The sequence below is a fragment of the Castanea sativa genome, chromosome 10 (assembly GCF_040712315.1).
Source record: "Castanea sativa cultivar Marrone di Chiusa Pesio chromosome 10, ASM4071231v1".
Classification (NCBI taxonomy): Eukaryota; Viridiplantae; Streptophyta; class Magnoliopsida; order Fagales; family Fagaceae; genus Castanea; species Castanea sativa.
The window spans coordinates 28,575,475-28,592,508 of NC_134022.1; the positions used below are offsets into that span (position 1 = coordinate 28,575,475).

The window sequence follows — 17,034 nt, forward strand, 5'->3', positions numbered from 1 at the left end:
TCCCTTAGCCCTATCTGTAAGAAGGTCTCTTAAGCCCTTCCTTCTATTCAGAGCCATCTCTTCTTCTTCTTCCTCAGAGGTGCTGTCCACACGCAACTACGAGGCCAGGAGTGCGAACAGCTAAAGTTCGATCAAACTTGTCCTCCGCGTATAAAATATGAATGATAGGCTTTCCCTATTCTTCCCTCCCTTTCTCGAGTTGGAATCTGTCGATTTTCCTCAAGTAAAAGGTGCGAGGAAGCAATTTCTTCTCTCGGAGCCGCTGTTTCAAGAGGAGCACATCGAGAAGGCTGGTCAACTTGCACGATATCTTCTTGAGCTAGAAAACTGGGCACTGAGATGTCTATGCAGGCTATCCGAGGGTCACCTGCTCTGATTGAGTTGCCTACCTCTTGAAAATTGTCGGATAGGGGCTCGAAGTCGAGGATGAGGTGGACAGCCCTTAATTGCCTGTCTTCGCTCACGAACACCTCGGCTCTCAACACCTTGTTAAGGTCCTTGACGTTGACCAAATTGAGGTTGGGAGTCACGTACCTTTTATCTACAAAATAGCCAAGAGACAAAATCACAGTTAGAAGGATGAACACTTGGGTAGGAAATAAAGTAAAAGAGAAAAGGGGGGCGAAAAGAGGTCCACAAAACTAAGTCCTATTTCGAGGACCTAAACCTAAGGCACCCTACTTGGCTCCCCCTCTTGGGTTGGGCAGTAAATACCGTCGTGCCATTCCCCAAAGGCGATTAAGTAGTAGGCCTTCATGCTCTTGTTGGACTTGGGAAGACACGAGATGAGCCTAACCACTGAGGACCTAGACTTGAGGTAATACCCCAAGTTAGCGAGCAAATGGCACTCGTACATCCAAAAGACGTCGTGCCAGGTAAGATTCAGGCCCATGTGTGCATTGAGGGCATCTACACTACCTAGGACCTTAAATAGATTGGGTGCACATTGGTGGGGACATAGCCTATGGGCGTATAAATAGTCTCTAGTTACTCTACCCATGGGAAGTGTCATTCCCCCTTCTATGAAGGCAATCATAGGAATGACAGCTTCCCCCTCGTTCCTATGGGTTTGCCACTGCCCCGGAGCACAGTACCGTAGGGAAACTCTTGGGGGAATATGATATTTAGCCCTAAATCCCTCCATACCGGCAAGGGTATCTACGAGGTGGGCGAATCTACCCATCTAAGTAAACTAGAGAGAGGTGAAGGAGATATCTGAGAAAAAATGTAGAAAGTAGAAGGCCGAGGAAACTGGTCGAGGAGAAAATAGACTAGAAATAAAGAACTTACAAAAATAAGGATGAGGGACGCTTCAGGAGCTTCTTGAGAACAAGAAGATTTAGGAAATCTTGGAAGCTTGATAATGTGGGAAGTCTGGAGAGTTCGAAGATTTGTAAAGTGGGAAAAATGAACTCTCTAGGTGCCTTATATAGGAGGCAGGTTTGGGTGGGAGTTATCCTGCCCAAAATTCGAGGAGAAATGTCAGCCGTAGGATCTTCATCTCACCGTTGGATGTGGGAAACAAAGCGCCGCCTGGAGCATTTAATGAAGCGTTGTGGACTTCGAAGCGTCAGGTACGGTTACATGACACGCAAAGCGACATTCTCACGTATGAGAATAAAATAAATGTGTTAAATTAATTAATTAAGGTCAAAACCCCACTTCTCTCCTCGGATGTGAGGAAAAAAATTGGAGTTTTGAGGGGCTATTGTGAGGTACAGGAATTCCAATAAGGTAATTGTGCCACGTGTCATACCTATAGCCGAGGAGGACTGTTATCATGCCGAGAAGGTCATGCCCTTGGATTGTAAGTTTACGTCAATAGCACATCATCAGAGGAGGTCGTGCTATATAGAAAGATCTTCGAGGAAGGGGCTAGCACTGACATGACTGAAGAGTTGGTGGCTGCCACCACATTAATGCATCTCACCAAACCTCCTAACTGTATTTATGTGGAGAAGACCCCTGAATAGTGCTGTCTTGGCTGCCACGACTCACAAGGGGATTGAGAAGGTGTTTGATGGGACAGCCACTCAAATAATGGCCTGGATGATCAATAAATGGAGGGCCAAGATCATCTAAGGGGGGCTATATAATGCAAGGAACCCTCCAGGGATTGAGGGCCAGAGAAAATTACTTTAGCATCAGGGATAGGACTTGTAACCAAAATCTAATAAAAACATATATTTAAGATTCAGTCTCCGCGGACCGTGCCGAGGACGATTTATTTCATGCAAACCAATCGTATTCTTATTTTCTTATCACCTAGACTTGCTATAGTTTTCTTTTGATTCATTAAAGCCTAATTTTCCAACCAACTCTCTACAAATTCATTGTATTGAGCTCTTTGGGCCTAAGCCTTATTTCCTTTGGGCTCGAGAACCAAATCCAGTCTTTACAATTATTTTAATGAGTTATTTATATTATTTTAAATGAAGTGATAAAAAAAATAGAACATTTGATATTGGGTGTATTATAAAGTGAAGTGGTAAAATAGATAAAGTCGTTTTTTGAGGTACTAAAAGCTAAAAATTTTAGTACCATCACTGTAAATGCTCTAACTTAAAAAAAAAAAAAATTCATCGTCAGTCTAGTATTAAAAAAAACATTATTTTGTTTTTGTCTTTGTTGGTAGATGATTGCATCTTAATATAATTAGAAACAACGATTTTGTGTATTTATAATTTTTTAATACTATATGGATATTTATTTGAAGTTTTTTTTTTCTTTATACTCCGGCCCCCGTTAGTTTAAAATCCTAGATTCGTCCCTCCACTGGTGAATCACATACTTTAGGGTTCGTTGGGGTGAAAAGTGAGGGGGGGGGGTGGAAAATTGAGGAATTTAGTTGAAGTGATTTTGGGGGGAGGGAGGAGAAAATAGAAATTTGAGAGAAAATGAGGAAAAGAAGGAGTTGGATGGAAATTCCCATCTACCCTTCCCCCATCCCCTAAACTAAATGAGTTATTCCTTTCCTTTTCCTTTTTTTTTTCTTCATTATTGAAGGTTTGGTTGCTTTTTTTTTTAATATTCCAACAATAATTTTTTTCCTTTATAAAATATTTATAAAAATAAAAATAAAAAGTTATGAAATAGGAGCTAACTCTATTTTCTACCTCTCCACTTCACCCCAAATCAAATACAAACGAGGAAAATTAAAAACCTCTTATATTCCCCATTTTTCCACCTCTCCGCTTTTTTAATTCTACCATGTGCTATCTATGGGACCATTTGTACGGTGTGCCTAATCATGATATGTAATCAATTATTTTGAGTTATTTAATTTTGCGTCTGGTTGACGGATTCTTTTAGAGTATTTGTTTATAAATTATTTTAGAAAATTTTTAATACCACTTTCATGTAAAATGTAAAAATTGTTAAAATATTAGTTTTTTATTTATTTTAAATTTCCATAAAAAATTTTAAAAATATTTCTTAAACTATGCTTTTAGGATACCATTAATTTTTCCCTTTAATTTTTTTGTTTTTTAAGAAAATTTCATTTTATACCCTACAATTTTAAGATGTAACAAATTACCTGGTAGAGTTTAGTTTTGTGTGTTTTTGAAAGTTGAGTTCAGAACTCAAAATTGGCTCTAAAAAGGTCAAAAGTTATTGGCACACTATACCCTACAATTTTAAGATGTAAAAAATTACCTGTTAGAGTTTAGTTTTGTGTGTTTTTGAAAGTTGAGTTCAGAACTCAAAATTGGCTCAAAAAAGGTCAAAAGTTATTGGCACACTATACCCTACAATTTCAAGATGTAACAAATTAAACCTAATTACCTACTAGAGTTTAGTTTTGTGTGTTTTTGAAAGTTGAGTTCAGAACTCAACATTGGCTCAAAAAAGGTCGAACGTTATTGGCACACCTCTTCTTCCTATGAGAGAAACCATTCCCAAGAACTGAAAAGTGTGATCAGTAGACTCTGATTTGTGTCCAGCGCCAGAGGTAAGAAGGAACGTGATAGTGGGCGACCAATGGTATAATGAAACAGATTATCATACTTCTAACGATAAGGTGAAACACAATAATACCCATGTCTGGTGTAAGATAGAACTAGAAAAAAATAGACTTGGTAATTGGTATAGTTAAGTATTTGGCAATAGAAGGTCATGATTAAACTCAACAGTAACAAAAATAATTTTCCAATAACAACAAAATGGTAAACTAAGATCAAATCCTTCGATGATGATTTTGGTTTATAGAGGTAGACTTGGAATTGTGATGAAGGAGAATGTATGTCCAACCGTGTACCACAATGAAAAGTATATGCCTGATAGAAAAGTGAGGTATGAGGAAGATTTTCTTATGTATCTTTTAGTATGGATGGTAATAGTAGTAAAGTGGCAATTAAAGAAAGTAAAACTATCCATGTGTAAATTGCCATGAAATAGGTTGGAAAAGATAGCTCCAAACCAATTTAGAGTCAATATTTGTCCTAAAAGGCTAAAACTATACAAGGAAATGCCTCACAAAATTTCCCAACTGTTGAGAAAAGCAACTTGACCAATTTCATCATGTGGACAGACGAAGGTAAACACAGATTACCATTTACCAGTAACATCTGAACAACGCATTACTATTTCAGCATGCCAGGCTAAGAAAATTTATAATTGTTACCAGTGTAAACATGTTTTTAATGTAATGATGCCTCCCTTTCAACAATAAATCATTGGCTGCATCTGTGAATAGGGACCAGCTCTTAATTATTTCTTCCTCTGGGGTATCCTTTGAACAACTACCTGCAACCGACAATCAGAATGCAAAATCACAATGGTGGTCCATTTCAGTTGACAAAACTAAATTATGCACTGCTTATGAAAAATAAAGGTGATGGTGGTTTAAGAAGAAATTTTATCAACAATACAAGATTAGATCTAATATAACGTAAATATGGTGAAGATCTAATATGAACCAGCCAGGAGATGCCACTTTTCAAGCCAATTGACCTATTTGAAGGGTTTAGGAAGAAATTCTATCAACAATACAAGATTATAGTAAAGGAAAAAAAAAAAGGAATTGAAGTTGGAACAATAAAACATCAAGTTTCAAACAACTCAAGAAATATTCGTATCTAGAATTTCATAAAATATATAAGAAAAAATTGCTACAACTACTAAAAGATGCTATTAATAATAGCTTTAGTAAGCCCAAAATATTAAGTACTCGTCACCTATTTAACAGTTAAATACTGAGTATCTAATTTCATTAAAATTCACTAGACCTTTAAAAACTAGTAAAGATATAATAACAAATAAAACAGAACATAAACAAATAAATACTCTTCTAGTGATAGCAAACATGTTGACAAAATGGACTGATGGGCCTGCTTTCCTTTGAACTTTAATTCACCTTTTCTCCTTGGGTTAGTGAAAACTCTATTCAAAGTTTGGCTTCAATCTTCCACTATATATTGTAGTCACAAATAGTATTTTTCATCCTTTCTGTCTTCGTCGCCTTAAGAATATAAAGAAATAGCTACTTAACCTTAATATGCCAATAAGAACTCATGCATTACAATTTACAAGCCTGAGAACTTTTCTTCAATTTGTAGAATGAACAAGTCATAGAATAAATTACCATCATCTAACATGATTCAACTTAGTTTTAAAAAATTGTTTAACCTCAACCTTGCCACTCCAACTCTCTTACATATAGTTGAATTGAAGGATTAAAAGTGTAGTGTGGCCTTTTTCCAACATCTCCAGTTGATCTATCCATAGGAAATATGAATTTGTACAAATCCAGAGTAGGGCTACTCAAAAGTTAAGATTAATAAAATAAATAGTGTAAACCAAATATTCATCTTTCTGCTGGCACTGAATGAGAAACTACTTAGAAGTCATGAAACGCTACGCTAATCAGACTAAGTTAAAAGCAGGTCACCTTTCTAGTTTTTAAGTCAATGGAGAAAAACTACTTGAAGTCTGAACAAAGAAGAAAAGCTGCCTACCCTCTCACTAAAGTAGTATATGTAACTGCAGGAAATAAAAATGTGGAGAGTATCTTCCTCCTTTTGCCTGGTGGACTAAGGCTATGATTATTGTTTGACTAAGGCTATGATTATTGTTTTTTATCATGTATTTTAAACAAGGAAGTATATGAGATTGATGAGAGAAATATTGCCAGAAAATTTACAAGAATGTGACTTACAAAAAGGGCAAGGAGTTACTAGATTAAAAAACAACAAAATATTGCTTTGTCATGGGGATTAATATTTTGATTTGAACAAATTATCAATCAACTGCAATGATCAAAATCGCTAAACATACTTTACCTCCTACTAGATAGAACCATTATTTAACTGCCTGAAGCATTGCAAGAGTTGACACTATTACCCATTTTAGGGATGTAGCTATGGAAGTAAATATATTTACTAGAATTTGTATTCCGTTTAGCCTTATGGTCTGCTGTGTTTCACATATGGCAGCAGAGAATGGGAGAAATGGTCTGTTGCATCAAGGGAGAATTTATGTTGAAGAAAATATTCTTCATATGATCAAATGGGAAGTGAGAAGGAGAATTGAAGGGAATGACTGATTTACTAACTCTGTTCAAAGCAGAGTCTTGTGCTGTGTATGGTGAATTTCCTTATCTGTTCTTAAACCCCCTTCTTCTTTTATTCCTTTATCTTCTTGTGATTAGCTGATTGTTTTCCTTTGTATATGAGTTAGAGTAGGTGTATATACTGGTGCTCCAGTTTTGTTATTAGGTGCTGATACTTGAACTTTGTATTCTGTTCATTTGTGGCAATAAAATCTTCTCATTCACAAAAATAAATAATAATAAAAAAAGATTTTTATACTTAATGTGTCATACACATTTAACATACTTAAAAGCATGGATTATTGCAACACAAGAAGAAAAATTGTTTGGAACAGTACCTTTCCAGAATTTTCCTTATTTCCCACTATAGTTTGACAAGCAAGCCTCCAAGATTCAGGTTTCTGTACATAATGTTAATAACCCAAGTTAAACTAGCCATTTTTTAAAAAGAATTTACATGATGAACAAAAAAGAAATCTTCGTATGAAGAAACATACACACCAACAGAATAATTGACACTCGCTTTGAATTATGAGAAAAGCCATCATTTTTTATATAGAAGCAATGAGATGATCTTTCAATTTCACATTGTTATTTATCACCATTACAACCTTATACAGACCATTGTTACCATTTAGTTCAAAAGTGTATCAGACATTGAGGAACGTGAAATGTTGGAGTGTTTATAAGAGTCATTATCAATTAAATTTAAAGGGAATTTGAGTGAGAGAGAGACAGACAGACAGAGAGCTTGCCTTCTTCAGATACCGAAGCTCTGTGTTTGTTCTTTCATTTAGAAGATCTTTTCCATCAATAATCTGCACAGCAAGGAACAAGGAAGCTACAGATAATTAACGAACATTACCATTTAAATTTTGTTTGACTCCTAAATATACCTCACCTGATAAAGCTTGCTTTGGATATTCATATATTTTGCTCAATCACCCAAGTAGCATCTATATCTTTTTTCCTATTTTGGATGAACAGGATATGCAGCTTTTAATTGTGAGTCATTTTTATATATTTGCTTTTATCTTGTAGAAGTTCAATAATTTTTTTTCCTCTTGTGCAGAAACTTGGAAACATTGTACATACTGCCCCAAACAAAACCATTCTTAAAAAAAAAAAAAAACAAGTTTTTGAACACTATTCTTTTAGTCCCTAGTCTCATAACATCATAAAGTTTTAATTTAATCAATTAAATTAAATAAAAAAAAAAACTGCAAGTACTAGATGAATGTATGTTAGAATTATACCTCAACAATACAAGTTCCACAGCTTCCACCACCACCACAATTCATCACTTTTCCCTAATCAACAAGTCAACACTGCATTTAACATTGATTGTACCATTTGAACCACAAATAAAATGAACATAACTGATCGAGCAATTTGTTAAGAGAAGAGACAGCTTTTCACAATTTAGTATCATCATCATTCATGTCATGACTCATGACTCATGACAATCAGGATTGGAGTAGAAAAGTATACAACATTAGCACAGACGCCACCACAATGACTTCTGGAATTTTCGAAGAAAAAATTAGTGATTGAAAATCAACCACGTTCTTTCTTACTTGATACTTAGTAGCTAGAGACGTCAAGGTGAGAATGGTGCAACCGTGCAAGACCTTTCTTCTAAAAATTTATATCTCAAAAGAAACTATTCCAAATATTACTAATTTTACTATAAAAAACTCATAGTAAACTTACAAAATTTTGCTTTCCGTCCCTAATTTTTAAAAGATTTGTTTTTAGTCCCTAAACCATTGAAAACTGAAAAGTTTGTCTTTCATCTCTAAACAATTGAAAGTGTTTCACTTTCTGTCCTTAAACTTAAAAAAAATTATAATCAATGATAAATTAAAAGTTCATTTTTCATCCCTCTTTTTGTCCTTAAAGCCTAAACTATTAAAAAAAAGTATAATCACTTTAAAATTTATGGATGAAAAATAAATTTTTAGTAAAGTTTAGAGTTTTACCTAAAAACTTACAAACTATCTGAAAAAAAAAAAAGTATAATCAATGACACATTAATAACATGATAAATAAATTTATTTATTTTTTAAAATTTTGTATTTGAAAATTGATATCTCAGTGTATAAAATGTATATGGTAAAATTTGTAGTAGCATGCTAACATGTAAAGCAATCATGCGCACGCTAGAAATAGTAAGGGAACAAGAGGCTAAAGTGAGCTAAAAATTTAAGAATAAAAAAAGGGGAAATAATCTTACATACGTGGCGTAGAGCTCAATCTTGTTATCCAACATGATGTTCCTCAGAAGCTTCTCTCCACTTATCGCTCTGGCTGTCTCCAAAGGGTACGACCCATCACTCTCTGCCTTCGGCTATGCCAAACAAACAAAAACCCATTATCTTAACATAACAAGTAGGAAGCGTGGACACAGATATGGCACAACATACTGACACGACCAATTTTTAAAAAATTATAAGATAAAACGGGCAGTAAGTATGACACTGATACAACATGGATATGACAACCTAAGTGAAGTGTCCGTGCTTCTTAGAAGAGAAAAACAACAACAAATTGAAGTAGTTTAAAAGTTAAATGTAAATGCATGTTACCCCAATAAATTCGAGCTCAATTTCTGGCTTTTCTAGTGGAGCCGGAGAATTTGCAGCCACTGAGACAGAGAATGGTTTTTTTCTGAGGATGTTTCCGTAGTTGCCATTGCCGGAGGATAATTCCGGTGGCCGGAGCGACATGGACGTGAAGCTCAAGCTCAGGGAAGCCATTTATATATACTTTAGATAGACAAACTTTCAATCTGAAAAGTTAAAAACTATCGTTGGTGTTCCTTAATCCTTATGTTATAGTTTTCGAAGACAATGAGAACCGTCGTCGTTTTGACTTTTCATATTCCACATAGCTGTTGTCCACAACTTTATTATAGATTGATGTCGTGACGAGGTTAACGTTGTTCAGGCAGTACAAACGCCTCAATAATTTCTCTAAACAAAAGACGCCTCAATATAAGGATTTATTGCGTTAAGGTAGAAACTTTCGACGCAATAGATGTTATGGGATTTATTTCAATTTGATCCCAAGTTTTCTTAGCATTCAATTTAATCCATGGACAAAACTTAGGTACAGTTCCTTAGGTACAGTACTTTAGGTTCCCTACTTAAAAGTTTGACATCTATCCAATTTGACCACTTAAACAAACGGCGTTAAATTTTGACATCTTCCTCTTTTTTTTTCTTCTTCTGTACTGCAAATGTCGTTAAAACTATTTTTTTTTCTTCTTCCTTTTTTTCCTGTACTGCAACAGTAAGAGAAAATCAAACAAAAAAATGCAGAACTAAACAAAAAAGATCAAAAAATCAAAGCCAGATCTACTGGGTTTCAAACCAAAAAAGGACCATTTCTTCCTCATTTTCTCAGTAAGCAAACAGAAAAGAAGAAATAATAAATAATTATCCATATTTTTTATTCATCATCATCTTTATATCTTTCTCTCTCTCCCTCTTCGTCTCTCTCTTCTCTGATACAGAGCAAGCAACACATCACAGCAACCACACCCGCGGCAATCACACCAACACATCACAGCAACCCACGGATCAACAACCCACCACCACCACCGACCCATAGGCCACAACCCACCGACTCACATCCACGAAACCCACTGACCTACGGGCCACAATCCAATCAGACCACACCCACGAAAACACAAACACAAACCCAACGCAAACTTGGCAGAAACCCAACACAAACACAAACTCAGTACACAAACACAAATCCAGCACAAACTCGACAGCGATGGGGCTTGGGTAACAGATCGGCGATGGGACTTAGGGAGATGGGGTCTTAGCGGTAAGGGTGTCCAAGACTCTCTCGACCCACGGCCACCAGAATCGAAGGCCGATTGACTCGAGCACCACTGCGGTCGGCGAGCTGGCCGGCGAAGCAGAGAGGAGTTGAGGGAGGTGCTAAAGAGAATCATAGATGAGAAAAGAAGAAAGAGTCATAGATCAGAAAAGAAGAAAGGAAGGAGATAAACATACACACACACACCGAGAGATATGAGATACTCTTTCTTTTCTTTTTCTTTTTTTGGGTTTTGGGATGGGAAGAGAAGCCATTTGCAGTACAGAAGAAGAAAAAGAAAAGAAAAGGAAGATGTCAAAATTTAACGCCGTTTGCTTAAGTGGTCATATAGGACAGATGTCAAAATTTTAAGTAGAGAACTTAAGGTACTGTACCTAACCTAAGGAACTGTACCTAAGTTTTGCCCTTAATCCATATATTTTTTAACTTGTAATCAATTTAGTCATTATCATATTTTCAGTAACTATACTAACATGATTAACGGATTGTAAATTTGACACATGTAAAGCTTGAGCAATAAAATAATATTAAAATTTTTAATTAGGGTCCGTTTGGATACAGCTTATTTTGCTAAAAACTGAAAACAATAAAAAAAATAATAAAAAAGTTACTGCTTACAAAATTTTTACTGTTCATTAGCTTAAATACACTGTTCATGGACAATGAACAATGCAATAGGCGTTGAATTAAAAACAAAAAAAAACAAAAAAACAAATATGCAAACGTGGGAAGCACAAAACGTGCTTCCCAAACGCTCACTTAACACTAAAAATACCACATCGACACTTGAAGGGGAAAAAAAATTCAAATTAGGGGCAAAAAACAGTACATCTATTCTGACTAAGAGTTTTACTCAGGCTAAATATATGGGTATTGCAATCTAGATTCTTCTAAATTAAAGAATGACTTCTACCATGTTTTAACTATATTTTGTGCAACTATATAAATTACTTGTTGCACGACTTTTAGAGGTAAGAAAGGATCGATGATGTACCAAAACTAAAACTTTCAGATCTTAAGGTATTCTTCCTAAATCCAAAGCCTAAACAGTAAAACCATCTTGGGCCTGAGCAAAAACAGGAAGAAAAAATTGCGATCCTATACACCTTTAGCATCAATTGTTCATGAAACCATAGACTTTGATTTCAATGAATATATTGTTGTTGCACTTTTTTGAGGAGTTTCTTGGAGTGACAGAGATTCTAATTTATGCAGGCGCTATTCATTCGTGGGGAAGATCACTATAAAAGGATTTTAGAGCATAGTAATGTTATAACTACAAACTATTTTATAACATTTTTACAAAATGTTGATGTGGCTAATGTCTTATTAGTTTTCATCTAAGCCCACTATTAGTGTGCGTTTGGCAAAAATTATTTTTGCCAACTTATTTTACTATTCAGCTTATTTTTGCTACTATTCATGGGTCCCACTACATTTTTTAATACTATTCATGAGTCATATTATACTATTCCAGCTAACTTTTATCTCTATCTACCGTACTTTCAATAAAAAGTTTTCAATTTTAGCAAAATGAACGGATCCCAAACAGACAATATCATTTTTTTTCATTTAACGATTATCATTCACTACATTAGTAGTTTATAAATTTTTTTGTAAAATAGTTTGTATCTCTAATATTATTCTTTTAGAGCATTTAGAACTATTGCGAGAGGAAGGTAATTAAGTACAACGTTTGTAGAGGATGCATAAAGAACCAAAGACTACCAAAGTTTCATGAGTATATACTATTGTAACTGTTCCTTTAAAGTGTATTCTAAAATGGTTGGACCCTTAAAGTGATTTTTCCATTGAAGGGATTCTTAATTGGTTTTCTACTTTGTAACGAAATCTTTATGTTGTTTTTTTAGTCCCTTGCATATTTATTGTTCCTATATTTGGTGTTATAAATATAATTATAAAGATATTTGTTTGCACTGTCTGTGTGGAATTAATTATAAATCCATTAATTCAGCTGCATAAATTTTTTAGGGGTTAACATATAATTTTTTATTATAAAATAAATTATAGCTTTCATAGTGATGAATCATGAAAATCTCATCGTCCAGAGAGGCCTTTGGACGATCAACGAGCCATAAAGGCACATTTAATTAATACATCTTCCATTACTAAACGGACTAATAAATCAAGCATGACCATTGGATGGATATTAACAGCATTGCAATTAAAAAAAAAAAAAGCATTGCAATAAATCACTAGAGGTGTTACCAAAGCCATTATGGCTACCATTGAAGACCTCTAACTGCTAGAAAAGCAAGTAACTATATAAACTATATCAAACCTCAAACAAAGGTACACAAAAAATATAAGATATTTTAAGTTCTAAAAATTTAGAATAATTGGCAAACCGTGAGCATAAACTTATCTAGATATAGATTCCTAAGCCTATAGGCCTGATTAGACAATGCTCATGGGGTTACAAGTCAGAATACAAGAACATTCAAGCTGTAGAAATGAGAATTCAATTTCTGAAGAGTTCGACGGATCGAACAGGTTCAACCAATCGAAATTTGCAAATATGAAATTTCTACAGAATTCTATTTTAGCCTAAATTCTGCTTAAAGATTTTGGGTTTCAAGTGAAACACTTATAGTATATAAAGGAAAATCCTAACTACGTTTTCAGTGCTTTTGAGAAGACTTTGGAAGTGCTCTTATGAGATCTAAAATGTATTGTGCCTTCTTCTTTCAAAATCACTACCGAAAATCATTCTCATACCATTAGAACCGGTAGATCTGAAGTTGCTATAACAAGATTAACAACTGCTGATAATCTAAACCTTTAATGGTGGTTTTGAAGTCACAAACTGGAGAGTTTATGTTGCTAAACCTTTGAGTAAGATTTCAAAGTCACAAACGTAGGTGTTTGTGCAAAGTAAGTCCAAGAAGAGAAGGAGTTCATGGATTGGGAGCTTGCACGTAGTTATGTTAGTAAGTTACTACTTGAGGTAACAATAGATTTAGGGTTAAATCTGATTGTAAAAATTTTGATACTCTTATAGTAGATTTGCTTTACCTTAAAAAATAGCTAGGTCAAATCCTCCCTAAGTTATTACCTTGAAACGGTTCGTTTCATCGGTTTTTCTAGGTCATTATATCGTGGTATTATTTACTTCTCCGCTGTTGTGCATGATATAATTTATTATTATTTAACCTAGATCTGAATAATTAACCTAAGTAATCACTTGGCTAATATATTAGGTTAAACAATCTTGTTTAAGGGGTCTAAACAAACAAACAAACAAACAAACAAGATACAATACTCTCAATCTTTATCCTTATCTCTCTCTCTAAGTCTAAGATATCTTTGTCATCTGAGACTCATTGGCTAACATCACATCAATGACCTTTTCAAAAGAAACACTATTTCTGATTTTGTGCAGGAATCAAGCTGGTCATACTCCATTTGGACGAATCTATCAACTGGCAAATTTGGCTTCATTACACAATATTGTGAAGTTATTGCTCAATGTGACATGCATTAACATCAGATTTAACAAAATTACTATAATGAGTTACCCCGTTATTGCTTGCCAAAAGTGACCAAATATTAGGTTTGCACGCGACATAGCAGAGATTACTTTAGGTTAGATGTAATTGTCCTACTGGTACCCTATCATAATCTTTATAAAAAAAAAAGTTATAAAATCATAGAGATATTATTTAATGCCGACATAAATTATCATTGTATATGACAAATTATTATTGGTGACCTTGTTATTGCATGCAATGTTATTATTCTTACCTTTTAGAACGCATGCATTATTTTGTTACTTCTTTTCAAAAGTGATCAAAACATAGAAATTAAAAAAAAAAAAAAAAAAAAAAGAAGATATAACTTATCATGAACGTGGCAACGCTTACAATCGAATTTGACGTATTTGTCTTATTTCACCCTGTTAACATTTAAAAATAATAACACAAAGAAAAGAATTATACAAAGCTGTGGGGTTTACTATTCACGTTGAAGTGAGTTTATAGTGAATGAATGTGAGTAAAGTTTTCAGATGGCTACCATGTACAACTAATGTAGCAAATGTAGTTTTTTTTCTAAGTCCTGCATTCTCCAATTAGTTTGATTCATAAGCATATGTAATGGAAAATAAATTTTCGTTTTAATTACCCCCCATCATGCATATTTATTTTGAAGCGTATATCGTTTTCAGCTGTATCTTTCATCTTAAATTTTATGATATAGATGGCAAAATATTTTGAAATACATGTTAATCTCTCCAAATTTTATATTTCCTTCTTAGGCTTTTGAGTTTTGATAAATCTTACCATTTATTTTCTTTTTTATAATTCAATTATTAATCTTAGTTTTTTTTTTATTGAAGGGACTTATAGACAATATTACTAAACTATAAAATTCATGGCTCTTAAAGCTTATTTTTATTAGTGGAAATCAAGGGTTATAGAATCGTACACTTTGTATATTTTTGTATGGACTGAGTTCATTACATACAAAATGTTTTAGAATTTTATACACAGCCTAGAAATAATTAGTTTCAATTTTTTTTTTTTTAAACCGTGTAAAATTATTTGTGTGCGACAAGTATTATCCTTTTTATATATCACTCCATTTCTAGGCGTACCTCTGAGAGGGATTCTGATCCAATGACTGACTTGATAAACTTATGGACCACATAGGAATACTTTAAGGGTGTAAAGAAATATCAATGGCGTACGAGCTTAAATTTGTTCCTCACTTCTCCATTCAAGACGTGATGGCTAATAATTTTATGGGCCTCACTGTCAAATGCAATTAGTGTTTTCAGTTGACTACTAGCACTGCGTGTACGTTTATACTAAAATAATTGAAGTAGAAGTTAAACAAATGATTACTTGAATTTTGTGCTAAGTGTTTTAAATTATTATTCTTAATTAATTCTAGCTTTGTACTGAAATGTCCCTCCAATTTGAATTTACTTAAAAATTTATTCAAAACCATTTATAACTTATTTGAGATTAATCTAAAATACTCTTCAAATTTTAAAACGTATCATTTACTCAAGTACCAACTTTAAAGAAAATTGTATTGGTAATACCATATTCCAAAAAACTAATTATGCATCTTCAATAATTCTAAAATATTTCCTTATTAAACACTTCAAGAGGAAGGATCAGGACTTTTCATTTACTTTCTTGGCATTGAATTTTCCTTCTCATCAAATAATTATTATCTTTTACTTGGGTCAAGTATACTTTTGACCTCATTTTTCGAGCTTGCATCACAGACAGCAAGATAATTGATGCACCCATCGAGTTCAACAATCACTTGTACTCATAATATGAATAAGAGAATATCTTAAACTATCAAAGATTAAATTTATTATTAATTAAACTAAGCGATGTAGTATTGTTGCATGATGATATTATTAATTTATTATGCATAATTTTATATCAAATACTCGAAGAGTTTAAAATACCCTTTTTAGAAAAAAAAATTTATAAAGGTTGAATTACAAATTAACAATATAGTTACAAATTCGTTCATACTGTACACTAGGATCATGAAGAATACATGTCATTATGGATTTGTTGACAAAGATTTAGCCTAGAGCAAGTGGTCTGCATCTTTATTATCAACGAAATTTTTGCTTAAGCATTGGCCTTTATAGTAAAGAGGAAGGCTAAACTGCAAGCAACATAGTTACAATATCCACACTTTTCATGTGGCTATGGACTGTATGGTTGAAATTCTCTAAAAAAAAAAAATTTTCCACTCGGTTGATCATTTACATCATATTTTTTTTTGGGTAAACTAATTTACGTCACATTAAACTCTTAATTATGCAATGTTCTAATCGTAGTAATTTTTTTTTTCATACTCAACTGTTATAAAATCAAATAGGATAATTTTTCATGTTAAATTATCCATTTTATCATTATTTTAGATGAGCAACAACATGATCGCAGATTTGTCACATTTGTTAATAAATTATGTCATTAAACGTTAACAATGGTACTATAACCTTAAAATATTAGAATAATCATTGAAGGATGCTGACTTTTAAATAAAGAATAAAGTTTTCCTCTAAAGTCCCTAATTAAAAATAGATTAACAATACCACATTCTACATACATAATAAATTTCAATAATAAATTTGATAACTTTTATTTAGAGGAATATTATGTCCACATGCAGCAGTTTCACAATAAATTTTAAGTGGCAAATTGTTGTGGGTTATTATTAGTGGACATAAAAATAATTTTAGTGTCTGTTTGAGATTCGTTTATTTTGCTAAAACTGAAATTTTTTTGCTCAAAGTACTATAGATAAAAATAAAAGTTAGCTGAAATAGTACAGTAGCACTCATGAATGGTATTAAAAAGTGCAGTGGGATCCATGAATAGTAGCAAAAATAAGCTGAATAGTAAAATAAGTTGGCAAAAATAATTTTTGCCAAACAGACACTAAGTAGTAGGTTTAAATTAGAACCAATAACAACTTACCATTTATGATTTATTATAAAAATATTATAGACGTAATTTTTTTTTACAATTTGTTAAGATTTTAAATTATAATTAGAATATTTTTATTATACATTAATGTTACAATCATTATATTTATTGAAAATAGAAATTGTTATCTACTCTCCACCCACCTTC

General features: G+C 33.3%; 1 protein-coding gene across 1 annotated transcript; it reads right to left on the reverse strand.

The window, feature by feature from the left end:
* Window positions 1-4,354: 4,354 nt before the first annotated feature.
* On the reverse strand, window positions 4,355-9,432 carry LOC142612965 (photosynthetic NDH subunit of subcomplex B 3, chloroplastic). The gene is made up of 6 exons (XM_075785140.1): window positions 9,139-9,432; window positions 8,787-8,900; window positions 7,807-7,860; window positions 7,306-7,368; window positions 6,889-6,951; window positions 4,355-4,746 (listed from the first exon to the last, which is right to left on the reverse strand). Exons 1-6 carry the CDS (start codon window positions 9,307-9,309, stop codon window positions 4,711-4,713), a joined length of 501 nt encoding a protein of 166 aa, XP_075641255.1. The 5' UTR covers window positions 9,310-9,432; the 3' UTR covers window positions 4,355-4,710.
* Between the last annotated feature and the right edge of the window lie 7,602 nt (window positions 9,433-17,034).

Excerpts from the sequence above, each read along its gene's own strand:
- LOC142612965 (XM_075785140.1), bottom strand. The coding sequence starts at position 9,309 with ATGGCTTCCCTGAGCTTGAGCTTCACGTCCATGTCGCTCCGGCCACCG. Across the intron at positions 6,952-7,305 it reads AGCTTCGGTATCTGAAGAAG|AAACCTGAATCTTGGAGGCT; the intron begins GCAAGCTCTCTG and ends CATTATGTACAG. Across the intron at positions 4,747-6,888 it reads ATAAGGAAAATTCTGGAAAG|GTAGTTGTTCAAAGGATACC; the intron begins GTACTGTTCCAA and ends TGTCGGTTGCAG.